General features: G+C 42.3%; 1 protein-coding gene across 1 annotated transcript; it reads right to left on the bottom strand.

The window, feature by feature from the left end:
- Positions 1-2,340: 2,340 nt before the first annotated feature.
- Positions 2,341-11,413, bottom strand: Tm4sf1 (transmembrane 4 L six family member 1). Its single transcript, XM_036190520.1, has 5 exons — positions 11,018-11,413; positions 9,500-9,589; positions 9,268-9,413; positions 5,943-6,123; positions 2,341-3,744 (listed from the first exon to the last, which is right to left on the bottom strand). Exons 1-5 carry the CDS (start codon positions 11,192-11,194, stop codon positions 3,730-3,732), a joined length of 609 nt encoding a protein of 202 aa, XP_036046413.1. The 5' UTR covers positions 11,195-11,413; the 3' UTR covers positions 2,341-3,729.
- Between the last annotated feature and the right edge of the window lie 1,974 nt (positions 11,414-13,387).

Consider the following 13,387-nt stretch of genomic DNA (forward strand, 5'->3'; position numbering starts at 1 on the left):
TTCCTCCAATTGCTCTTTCACTAGTTGATACGCAGCATGTAATTTCTCAGAGGAGAGTGGCCACTGAGGAACCCACACTGGCTCCTCCGTTATCCAGGATATGGGAATGCCCTCCTCAGCGGCCCCTAGGAAAAACCTAACCCTTGTTTGGGTTTCCTAGGTACTGTTTGTATTGGCTCCTTTCGGCCTTGTAAAAATTTTCCCAGGCCAAAATCAGGATGACACCCCATGTTTTTCATTACTCAACTGAAAGCCCATGAATTTCATAAGATCCCTCCCCCAGAGGGACACTGGAAGCTCAAGGACATAGGGTTGCATAACACCAGAGTGACCTTCTGAATCTTGCCAATTTAACAAATTTGCACTAATATTAGGAACACTGGCATAACCCAATCCCTGCAATGTTTGTGAGGAAGCCTGTATAGGCCAACCTCGAGGCCAATCTTTGTTAGCTATGATACTGCGATCTGCTCCTGCAATCTGCTCCAGTATCCAAATCTAGGTCTCTTCCCAATTTCTCCCAGGAAGGCACTGTGAGGCTTCCTGAAATTACAAACCAAAGAGCAACTACATCACACTGTTCCAGAAAGCGCTCTAGGTTGTGTTTTTTTATTTTCAATTTCTTAGAGAGAAGCAGCTCGTTAAGAGCCAGAAAAATTGGGTGCGAGGAGGAAGCGCCCATGTTAGTATATCCTTTTCTTTCCTGAATTTGAGAAGTTTCTTGGAGGTTTCTCAGAGCCTTTACAGAACAGCCCCAGCCCTCCAGTTTCACCTGCTTGTTTTGTTTCACCTGCTTGTTTTTTTATGCAAATTACCCACCCGCTATAGTCGCGGAGCAGGTTTCACTTGTTGACTTTGTTATTCTAATTACCTGTCCGCTTTGGTCGCGGCTCTACTGAATTACCCGTCCGCTTTTGTCGTGGCTCTACTGAATTACCCGCTTTTGTCGCGGATCCTCATTTTTTTTTTTTTTTTGAGGACTTACCGGTATACCACCTGACTGTAAAAAGTTCTGAGTCCCACGGAGAGACGTGGGAGTGTCCCCGTATGTTCGTTTCTCTGTTTTCCCCGTACGAGGCCACCACTTGTCGCGCCTGCCTCGACCAGCAAGGATGACGCAACAACGGGACTTTTCTTAATACAGTTTAATCAGACCCTTGTTAGTTGCAATGTCTCTCCCCTGGGGCAAGCCTCTCCCAGCACCTAAGTAGGTCTGGGCTACCAACCCCAGGCAGCCACGTGGGCACTATCCACAGGTTTACGCATATGCCAGCGGCACACGAATCCAGCCATAGCCAAATAAGGAGCTGTTTACCACAGAGTGTTTGCCATCGGGAAGGCAGAGGGTGGAAGCCAGCGCCATCTTTAAGGTGCGGCTACACGCAGCTCTCTACAAAGGTGTATGTTTTTTACTTATTAGGCTTCAGCTAGAACACACGGACAACTGTCTGCTTGTCCACAGATGTGAATTACACAGTAGGATATCAAGACAGCCACTATATAATTCTATCTTTAAATGTTTTATTTTATTTTTGTGGATGGATGTTTTGCCTACATGTGTGTCTGTGCACCATGTGAAAGCAATGCTTGTGGGGGCCAGAATAAGGCATAGGATCCACTGTAAGTGGAGTTACAGATGGTTGTGAGATGCCGTGTGAGTGCTGGGACTCAAACTAGGTCCTTTGGAAGAGCAGTCAATGCTCTTAACTACTGAGCCATCTCTCTAGCCCCAATTTTAATTTCTTTGATAAAAATAGTCCAATGTACTGGTTTACTTCTTATGTCCATATATTTTATTTTATGTGTTTCTAGGTATTATTAGAAAAAGTCTCCAGGCTTCACCAGACTTCCAGGGTGATCGTAGCACAAAGAACTCTGGGTCAGGGATCACAGCAGATTTTTGTTTTTTTGTTTGTTTGTTTTGGCTTTTCAAGACAGGGTTTCTCTGTGTAGCTTTGAGCCTTTCCTGGAACTCGCTTTGGAGACCAGGCTGGCCTCAAACTCACAGAGATCCACCTGGCTCTGCCTCCCGAGTGCTGGGATTAAAGGTGTGCGCCACCACCACCCGGCCAAAATCCCAGATGTTATGATGATCTGAATGCATCTGTTAAACAGTCAGTCCCTGGATGGTTTTAGGAGGTAGTGGAAACTTTAGAAGTGGAACCTAGTTGGAGGAAGTAGGTTGTTAGAGGACATGCTTTTGAAGGCTATATCTGTCCCCAGTCCCTTACACAACCTGCTTCCTGTCTACCATGAACTGACCAGTGTCCTCCTCTCCATGCTCCCACCACCTTTCCCACAAGCCTAGGATCAGTGCAGCCTGTACCCCAGACTGAAACCTCTGAAACTGTGGGCAAAATAAATAATTGTAGCTCTCTCTGAGTAGTTCTGCCAAGCAGTGGGTTAAGGGATTCTTTTACATCAAAACAAAACCAGAACGAGATGAAACCAAACAAAAATGTAGTTCGTGCACTAAGAGAGAAAAAAACATGCTACCTTACCCAGAAGTTTGATAGTTGCAGCACCCAGCAGAAAAGAGATACCTAGCTGGCTTGACAGCCTCAAGAGATAGCAGAGCCATGATCATCTGTTGACAGAAAGAAGAAGGTAGAAGAGAGGATAAGGCAGGGAAAACAGGAGAGAGGACCCAGAGGAAAGGAAGAGCTTAGCATAGATGCCATTCATCCTGTAGACCACAGACAGAGGGTGATAAGCAGGAGCTAGAGGAGCACACCATTGGCATGTCCCACTGAGTATATTCACTGTGTGTTACCTTTCAAATCAAATCCTACCAAGCTAGAAACCAGCTCTCTGAAACCAAAAGTCTGCACTCTGAAATATACTTTGTCTTCCACCAAAGGTAATAGATCTTCCTAAGCATTGGGAAGACGTCCTCTCTACATGAGTGATCAATTACCTGACCAGAGTGGTTGCCTCTTCTCACATAAAAACAAAACAACAGCTTAGTGATAGAGATTACCTCATTTTATGTTCAACAAGCAAGTTTGAGGGCATTCTCATGTGATCTTCCACCCTTACTTGACCAATCCCATTTCCCCACCTTGTTTTATTCCATTTCCCATCTTCCTTCTTGTCCAACTATCCTGGCTTCCTCTTGACATAAACAGTCTTTATCTTTGAAGGGCAAAAAGCTTTCTACATGATAGAAAACTTCAGCATCTAGTAGCATTCACAGCCACTGGCAGCTTTACATATTTTCTCTCATGTCCTTGGGTTAGCACTTTCTCAATGAGATTTCCAAATCCAGGCAAGCGCTTTTCTCTCACCTCAGAGGGCCTCTTAGAGATTTGTACACATAAAAATGGGAAATACCATATAAACAATTAAAAACATCTTTTCAGGGTTTGGGATTCTTCTTGGTCTTGAAAAGGAAACCAGAGATCTTTTATTTAAAAAACAAGTACACATATGCATAATAGTTAAATGGGATTTTTATCTTAAATATTGACAAGTCTATCTCAGCTATGCTGAGAACAGTCATTCAGTCTGTGAAATACCTCCAGGGTGAGTGCAGTTTGTTGCCTCATTCTTTAAAACAACGTTTGCTTGATAAATGCAAACACTGACATCATATGAAGATGTCAGCACATTTCTTTATAAAAGCAGAATGTATGGAATATGATACACCAGTACAAAGTTTCACAACACGAGTAAAATACACACGTTACAATGCAATAAAGGAAGCATGTGGTTCTGTCTTGTGTTCTTTTAGCAGTCATATTGCTGTAAAGAAAATGAAATTTACATTAGGTTATTATCAGTGTCAACACACAGTGAAATCTGTGTACTTTTCATCCCTATTCAAAGCAAACACAGAGTAGAGCGACCTCAGTTTTGATTGAAACTTAGCCAGCCTCACACTTAGGGCTCAGACAAGGCTCACAAAATGTTTCCTAACAAACCAAACACACTTTCTTCCCCAGGAAAAGTTACAGAAAGTGTTCACAGAAACTGCGGGATGTTGATACAGAATTGGCTCGTAGTGTGTTTGTGTGGGTCTCTACTCTGGGGGAGGAATTTAAAATAATGCCATAGAAACTTTGCCCTGGTGTGGGCTTACTGTGGGTAACCTTTCAAATCAAATGCTACCAAGCTGGGAACCAGCTCTTGTGGACTAAATGTCCTGTCCTATGAGAGCATCTTTTGTCTTACACATAAAGGTAACAGATCGTCCTAAAAGTTAGGAAGAAGCCCTTTCTGCATTGTCTCCTATGAGGACCCATGTGCTGGCCTCCAATTCAGGAGGCTATCTCTCTTTACAAAGCACAGAACCAGTTCTGTCCACGAATCCTTCTGCCTGTGCCCCAGTACACGGAAGTACAGAAGCAGCTGAGTTTATGCTCCTGTGAGTTTCAAGGGTGAGTAGGGGTTTGCATTTAGGAATCAATCCCAAAGGTGTTGTTCTGTTTTCTTTCCCCTCAGCTGCCTGAAAAACAATGCTATACTGATGTTTTCCAATTTGGCCGTTTTCTTGGAAACTTGGCAGGATCCCAAAGGAATTCTTAATCTTGAGGTGCTTGCCCAATAGAGAAAGCTAGATATGTATTCTAACTTCTTCTCAAAGTTTCCATATATTTACAGCAAAGGTTTTCCTGGTAGCAGTGACTTCTGGTTTTTATTAGGTTTTTTGTTTTGTTTTGTTTGTTCTTTTTTTTTTTTTTTTGCCTTATTTTTAAGGAAAGTCGGAAGATACTGAATCAGAGGGATACATGGCATGGGATGGAAAATATAAATGAAATAAGTTTGCTTATTTCATCTTGTTTTAAAGAGTAAGACATAAAACAGCAACTTTCCCAAATGGGTCAGACCTTAACTTCCTATCTGGTCAATAATATATATTTTTAGGAAGATAAGGGAAAAAAAACTTTCTCCATTACAAACAAATGGATATTTCACTCCTAAGTCATATCCCCAGGAAATCAGAGCTTCCTGGCTTTCTTTCACATAGAAAGTTGCTTTCACAAGGCTATTCAAAGGCTAATAATTGTACTCCATGCTTACTGCATAGGCATTTTTGTTACCCCTTATTAGGGCAGAATCACAGAGACAGGAAGTAAAGCATATAGGTTGAAAGGAAGGGTTTGGGTTAAGAATTGAAGTCTGTTACCTCCTGCCTGAGTGATCTTAAACATCTTAATGCCTGAGTCAGACTCTCATGGAAGGTGAGTTTAGTGTTACATCTGATGGAATCCATATTGGTTACTATTCTTTTTGTGTACTTAGGAACATGAAGGCAAGCATCGTGGACACTCGTGTGTAGCTGTAACTCGAGTGGGGTGAGTGAAACTTACAGGGATTGACGTGAAAGAGGTATCATGTGTGATGATATATTGTGTACCCTGATAAACTTGCCTGAGAATCAGAGGACAGAGCCAGCCACTAGACTAGACATAGAGGTCAGGCCCTGGTAGCACACCCCCTTAATCCTATCACCTGGGAGGCAAAGATCTGTCTGGATCTCTGTGAGTTTAAGGCCACACTGGAAACAGAGCCAGGCAGTTTAATCCCAGTACTGGAAAGCACACATGCCTCTAATCCTAGGAAGTGATATCTGGGGCAGAGAAAGGTATATAAGGTGTGAGGAAACAGGAACTCACAGTCTTTAGACTGAATATTTTGTAGAGGTAAGAACTAGTGGCTGGCTGTTCTGCTTCTCTGATCTTTCGACCAACAACTGTGTCTTTGGGCAAAGCGTTCCTGTGCCCACAGAGCCATCTACAAACCAGGATAGCTGAGTCTGTGAGACTCAGCAATGAAGCCAAATTGAATTGATAAATTCCTACCTGCAAAGACAAAGTAAGATTAAGTGCTGGTAGACTGAGCATGTCTGGTTTTACCTTTTCTCTTGGATGAGAAGAACAGTGCCTTGTGGCACTGAACACTACAGGGCTTGGCCTCAACATTGTCACACAAGTTCTCACCTGTTGGCGGGAGCAGCAATAGCCACATATGCCACCCAGCACTCCATTGATGACTTGGATGAGACACAAGATGAATTCAATTCCACCAAGCGTCAAGAGAATAGAAAAGAGGGTCACATTCCACTCCACAATATTCTCAGGCTCATGACACTTGGACCATGTATCGGGCTGCGTAAGGTACCTATGGTCAGAAGAGAAACTTCAGGCACGTGACTAGAGCATGGAGGAGATCCCATGACCTACTTTTTTGTTGGGAAGTTTTTATTCAGAAACACAGAAGTGAATTGACACAATATTGTGTGCTAGATTCTTGTACAACTGCCTTCCAAATGGCAAGTTGCTGCCCAAATGTTATTGCAATGATAAACATAGAATTAAAGCACAAATTTTGACATGAATCTAGGATTCTGTGGCTAAAAAAAACCCCTCACATTAGAGATTTTTATGTTCTTTAAAAGACAAAAGATTTCTTGAAAGAAAAAAGGCAAGGCTATATTTGCAACATATTTAAAACCAAGTCATATAATCACATAGATGGAAACTAAAGCAAATATGGAAAAATGAAAACAATTAAGCATATTTTATTCTGTTACCACACTCTATCATTGCTTAATTACTATCTACAGAAAAGATATTAAATATTTATTTGGAAAATGTATTTTACATTAGATTTTTAAACTTTAAGGTATTAATTTTGGTCATTTCATTAAGTTACCAAATACCTTCCTTTTTGAAAATTATCCCAATTCTGCCAAATTAGAACTCAAGGGGCTTTTATTTTCAAATGAAATCGTTGACAGTTTTTTGAAGTTTTTAATCAAAAAGTTAATTGGCAATAGAAAGTCTAGGCCCTTTACTCTCATGGCGCCTCTGTAGCAATGTGGAACTCCTTTCCTCCAGCTGTTTTACTGAGATACTGAACTGCTGTGTGAGTTCAAATCTGAACTGTAGCTGCGACATAATGTTGGGTTCTGTCCTTCAAGAATATGGACTCTCACAGAAGAGCAAGGGTTGAGAATGTCCATGCCAAGTGCACTGATCGGGAAAAAGGCTACAAAGGAAAACCACCTTCCAGAGAGAAGACCTGCTCTATACCTATTCCTCAAGGCTGAGCTCCAGTGAGGCAGGAGCAGGACCTGTTCTTCTTAAACCCACCCATCAGCCCAATGTCTGGAACATGGTGCATGTTAAAAAGCACACATGATAAGTAACAACCTGAACTCCCTCTGTTAAAAACCACCAGGTTTGTGTGTGTGTGTGTGTGTGTGTGTGTGTGTGTGTGTGTTTTGTGTGGTATTGGATTTCTTCTAGAATGTCAACCTTTGCTACCTCTCAGAATATTTGAATTCTCAGAGAAATAGGGTTCAACCATGTGAGGACATTAAGGAGTGACTTAAGCCCACAAAGAGGCCTGGTACAGTTCCTTATCACTTCTTCCTACCCCAGGTTGAAACCAAACATCTAAATTTGGAACAGTACATTGAGCCAATAAGATATTCAACTTGTTGATTTAAAACAAAACACACTAACTCCACTCCACCCCTAAAAAACAAAATAAAAATTCTGCCATTCTGGCCCTGTGTTTCCGCTTGTCAACAGAACAAAGGCTGTTTTTCAGGTCACAGAGTCAAAATTTTCTTTGGCTCTATTTAACCACTGGAAAATTAATCTGTGGTTTGAAAGTGTAGTTGCTCTACATATTGAGATCCCTGGACAGGTTCAAATAAGGAATGATCTAGAAGAAGAGGAATACTTTTTGAGAAGCATAAACAAGTAATGGGAGAGGTGTACAAACAGCTCCTAAAATGTGTTGATAGCCATAACCCTCCATGCATCCCAGCTGCATGCATCACGACTGCCCTGGGAGGTAGTTTCATGCAACAGTTCTACATGTTTGTGCAAACATGAATCATTTTCTATGAGGACACGATGTGCTGAACCAAGATGAATCATACTGGTGACACTAAAACCCCAGTAAGTACTAGTTTTCCTTCAGAGGCCATCATTCTGCCATGCTCATCCTAAGTTAATGCTGGCAGCGCTCAGAGTGTGCCACCCTTCGCGTGAACAGTTCACAAGTACATCATCTCATTAGTGCTCATGACTACTGCCATTAGTTCCATTCTACAGAAAAATCAATTCACCTCTTCCTGCTCCTAGAGAGTGAGTGTGGAGCTGACTGGACCCAAGTCTAATTCATGTTTTTTATCTCATGAAGGAAAAATTAAACACACACTCTCTCTCCCCCTCTCTATCTCCACATCCGTGTCATACAATTCATTAGGAACAGGCTTATTAATGATATAAAGTACAATCCATAGTCATTATTATTTTTTTCATTTTTGTCTTTAAAAACTTAACCTTTCAAAATTCAACCTTAGAAACTGAATTAGGTCAGGGGTTAAGAGCATGTGCTGCTCTTGCATAGGACCCTAATTCAATTCCTGCCACTCATATCCGGCAACTCACAACCACCTGTAACTCCAGCTTCAGAGTACCTGAAACCTCCTTCTGGACTCTGTGGGTACCTGTACTCACACATGCACACATACACATGCATACACTCATACACACACACACACACACACACACACACACACACAAATAAAAATAAAATCTCTTCTTTTAAAGAAACCAAGTCAGGAAAGGACAAACTGTACTCGTTCGTTTCCACATAAACCAGTTTCCACCAGCTTTTCTATTGTTTCTTTGTCATAACCGATAAAAAGAAAATTCCAACTCAAGACAATGGGGCCTCACTTAACTATACTGAAGTTAGAATTGTGGATAAGACCTTTCCTATGTCTCTTGGTAACTTAAATCAAGAGTGTTTACATGTTACACGTGAGCCAGCAAGTGCAAGTGTAGGGTGAGAGCATTGTTTGTCCCGGGCTTTGATTACATAAGGATATTATAATAATTTCTTATGAACTAGTATAATGTGTTGAATTTGATCTCCCTATCATTGTGGCTTAATGTACACAGTGTCTGAGCATAAACTCTATGAGGCAGACAGCCTGGATTCCAAGATTCAGTGGTTCTTTCTAGCAATGAGACCTTAGATAAGTCACTTCATCTTTCTCTGCCTCTTTCTCATTTGTAGAAGGGGAGTAACTATGGGAGTATCTATACCTCTACAGGGCTGTTGGAAGATCAGAGTCAGTGCATGTGTTCAATAGTTGTTAGGATTTTCCTGGGTTAATGGTTGTCCATCCATCCTTACATACTGCATAAGTTGTTGTAAGGAAATATTGGGTGGAAGGATAGACAGATGACTTAGTGTGGTGCTTAAGAATGTGTTGCTAGGTAGAGAACAACTATGTACCTTCCCTCAGTGTCGGCAAAGGTGTAGTTCCACACACCGTGGGAATCACTGCACTTTGGTCCTTCTGCCAAACCCAGTGCTGCCACAATGATGCAGTAGCCAGATCCCGCAATGCCAATGAGAGCAGCCAGTACAGAAGAAAGCATCTAGGGAGAGAAAAAGCAAGAAGTAAGCAACAGTCCTGCATCAGGGATGAAGCACTTTCACCAGAAGACAGCGCAAGTAGACTTACTGTGCATCTCTTGCCGTAGTTTCCGCAGCTACAGCAGCCACAATAGTCATCTTCCTCCAGCCCAATGAACACAAAGGCCGGCAGGAGTATCTAATCGGAAGGCAAGCAGAATCAAGTCATTGTCTTTCCCGAGCTCATGTGGGCGGGGTTAGGCATTCCTGGAAAACATAACTATTTCTAATTATTAGAGTAACCAAATATCACAAATGATGGGAAAGCCTGAGTAGAAACAAGAAATATTACATTTGCTTGTTTCCATGTACAGTGGGTGAGCACACAGAATTTGAAATAATAACCTATAAATGTGAGAAGAATTCTTAGTGTATTTTCATATGAAAGCTGTTAGCACTGTTAAATCTAAAATCTGTCTTTAAATGTGATTTTTCCTCCTTGTCAAACATAGAAGATCAAATCTTGAGAACGGCTGAAACGTTTTTGAGTAAGTAAAAAAGGTAAAACATTTCTATTAAAAAATACGTTTTGCAGGGCCTTTATCCCAGCACTCAGGAGGCAGAGGCAGGCAGATCTCTGTGAGTTCAAGGCCAGCCTGGTCTATAGGACAGGCTCCAAAGCTACACAAAGAAACCTTGTCTCAAAAGAAAAAAAAAAAAAAAAAAAAAAAACAATGTTTCAGTGCATCCGTGATGCTCTTCAGATAAGGATGAACTACTTGGTGTTTAAGTCCAAAGACAGACACTAAGCACAGTGGCTGTTAAGCAATGACTATGTTTGTTCATATAATTGTATTTGTATTAATTGTGGGAACATGAATGGTAATGATGTTCAAAGCACATTTGCTAAGCTATGCCACAGTGAGTATACTTGGTTTAAATGTCTTAACGTCTTTTACTTGGCAAAGAAAATAGTATTCTCTATGACAGTAACAATTCCATAAAATTTCTCTTTGTAGTTCTTAGTTCCTGCATTTTAAATGTGCAGACTCAAATGTGCCACATTCCATCTGTGCTGAGGTCAAAACTAAATGTGTCAAGTAAATTCCTGTCCACTTCAACTAAAAACAAACTGTGGAAAAACAACACATTCCATCATTAGACTGATACCAACCTGCTTCTAACTCCAAACCCAGAGAAAGCCTACAGTTACTTGAAAATACCAGTGCACTCACTTAATATTTTCCCTATACAGATGCCGGAAAATAAGCAACAAAGAATAATTCAGACCCCAACTGCTCTCTTGGAACCAGCCACCTCTCTTCAGTTCCCTGGAGCAAATGAGATGTGACAGTCACTCCCACACTCAGAAACTCGATAGCCTCTAAAAGCTTCAGGGAAAAGAGTTCACTCTAAGATAAGAGATTTTATTAAAACAACATCTAATGAAATTAGCAAAAAGTTTAACTCAACCTTGCATCATTCTGCTTTGCAAAGAAAGAGCAGCAACGACCAAATGCACAGGATTTACAGGTAGGCATTGCAGAATACTGCGCGTGAGAAGAATGCACACCGTCGTTCAAGAGGAGAGGAATTTTTGTAGTGAAAACAGCTCTGAGAAACTCACCAGTATGCCTCCGCCTACGATGCCGGTAAAGTACCACACAAAGCGACTGAGGTGGTCCTCATAAGCATACTTTGTCTCCCCATTAGGAAAATAGAGCAAAATATTAGCTACGATGCAGAGGACAGCAAACAACACCAGAGAGTATCCGATGTATCTTGCACACTTGCCAAAGCACATGGCGGCAGCAGGAGTCCCGCAGGCCTTCGACTTCCCTGTCCTCAGCTCAGAGATGCCCCAGATCAGACAACAGTGTGCCCGTTTGTGGAGAAAGCAGACGCGATTCACAGCCCATTCCTGCTACCACTTAAATAGTGCCAGTTCTTAGTGCCAGTAAATGAGGTACTTGGCTTTCATTGGTCCAGACTTCAGGCTCCAGTTGGGGTGGAGGGATGTGAAGGAATGCCCCGCCCTTCAAATGAAATCCTTGGGTTGAAACCAGGAGTAGGATGTGAGAAAATAGCCTCAGTCACAGGCAAGAGAGAAAATGAGTAATCACGGTGCAGCTTGTTACAGGATAGAGATGACGGGGAAATCTGGCACAGCTTCCAGTCACTGCCTAGAGCCCGTGGCAGGACGCTTTGAGGCTTCGAAAGAGCTATGATTTTTCTCTTGCAGCCATCTGGACCGCTTCCAATCCTAGGTGGTGTTCACGTCTGCATCAGCTTGGATTTAATTTGCAACCTGGGGCAAGTTTCCTCAGCTCTGAGCTCATTTCCTTGTCTTTTTAAGACAAGGTGCCCAGGCTGTCACCCACAGATTTAAGGAGGCTGTTGGGAAAATTACAGAGTGGCTTCCTTTCCTCTGCCTGCGGCTAGCTCTGCAGGACAGATCCCATAGCCTATTTCCCTGGACTGCACTGCTGAGGGCATCTGCCCCACAGCAAGATGGTATCCAGCAACACAACAGCTCAAACATCCCTGACTAATGCTGTTCAGCAAAGCAGTGTCAGAAACAGAGAAGGAAAGCCTGAAGCATGGCTTAGAGGGGAGATGGAAGAAGAGAGGGACTCATGCGCCCTTCCTTCATAGGTCAGAAGAGGAAGTGGAGAACGCTGCTGAACCCAGAGACTCCAGCTTAGACAAGATGAAGCCCCAAACTATAGAGTAGGATACATACTAACCACAAAACACTATGTGGGACATTTTAGTGACATGGGATTCAACTAGGATGAGGTCACAATGCCAACTGGGCTGAAGAAACTAATGTAAATACAGAAAAGCCTGAACCATCTGGATGTGTGCAGAGAGAGTCCCCATAAAAGCCCCACTCTGTCACCAACACTTCTAACAGTGGAGTCTGTGGTCTCTCTGTTTGATTGTGAGTCCTGTTTAGAGACAGCATCCCATAGCTGATGAGGCTGAGATGGCAGTATAGGCGAATGACTGGGTTCTTTTAAAAGCACTTAGAAACTGCTTTTCCTGAAAAGAACCCACTCCTCCCTTTGCCTACAAGGCTAATAAAGACAGAAGAGAGAGAGCCCGGAGTCTCTGCTCTTGTCTTGCATGTGTCTCCTTTACTCTGGATGCCTTCCTTACCTGAACATGCTGATACATTAATCACTGAAGATGTGTCTGTCTAAGACTGGTGACACCCAGCCTGTCTTATTCTCCTTCGAGGAGACAAGCACAAGATAAAGGACCAGACATCTTACTGTCAATCTTCTAGGCCTCCAAAAGGCATCCCATGGTCCCTGGTCTTTGGGCATCGTGGATTACAGAAACAGCTGAGCCTAGTAGAACACAGCACACTCCCATGAGGGCAGTTATTCACAGCGGGAGACTGGACCATGGAGCTCTCATAACAGTCTAGGGAACCAGTCTGCTTTCTCAAGCCATCAGAACCTCAGCAGAACACGTACAAAACCATCACTTTTAACCCACCGCCCCAGTTCTTTCTCTAAACATAAAGCTCACTTCCGTACACTAGAGATGAACTTGGGGTCATTGGACAACTATTCACAGTATGTTGATTAAATCTCATCTCTCTGTGTTTCATCATAATTTATCTCTCTAAGTGGCATATTTGGGAACCTTCTGCCTTCCAGCTTTGTAGACTGAGGCAAATCACTTACCTCTCAGGAACGTCCCTTGGTCTGCTCAACAACTACACTAGATGAACTTCTGAACCAGTGGTTCAGACGTAGCAAGTCTGTGAATGTGTTGCTAGAATGTGTAGCTTTTCTCTTCTCAGGAAAAAAAAATGTCCTTGTATGTAAACAATCACTTTCTCATTGTTTCTAGAGATTCATAAACTCTAGTTGAAGCTGATTAGTAGATCATTTTCACACTTCTCAAGGTGTAGCCAGTCTAGAGACCACTTCAACTACACATGAAGACTTAGGTCCTACCCTCAATGTAACGAATAGAAAGT

This window comes from Onychomys torridus, chromosome 6, assembly GCF_903995425.1.
Source record: "Onychomys torridus chromosome 6, mOncTor1.1, whole genome shotgun sequence".
NCBI classification, from domain to species: domain Eukaryota; kingdom Metazoa; phylum Chordata; class Mammalia; order Rodentia; family Cricetidae; genus Onychomys; species Onychomys torridus.

Bases quoted from the DNA above. Each gene is read 5' to 3' on its own strand.
- Tm4sf1 (XM_036190520.1), bottom strand. From the start codon at position 11,194: ATGTGCTTTGGCAAGTGTGCAAGATACATCGGATACTCTCTGGTGTTG. The intron at 9,590-11,017 runs GTGAGTTTCTCA...CCTTCCGATTAG, and splicing joins TCGTAGGCGGAGGCATACTG to ATACTCCTGCCGGCCTTTGT. The intron at 9,414-9,499 runs GTAAGTCTACTT...TTCTCTCCCTAG, and splicing joins ACTACGGCAAGAGATGCACA to ATGCTTTCTTCTGTACTGGC.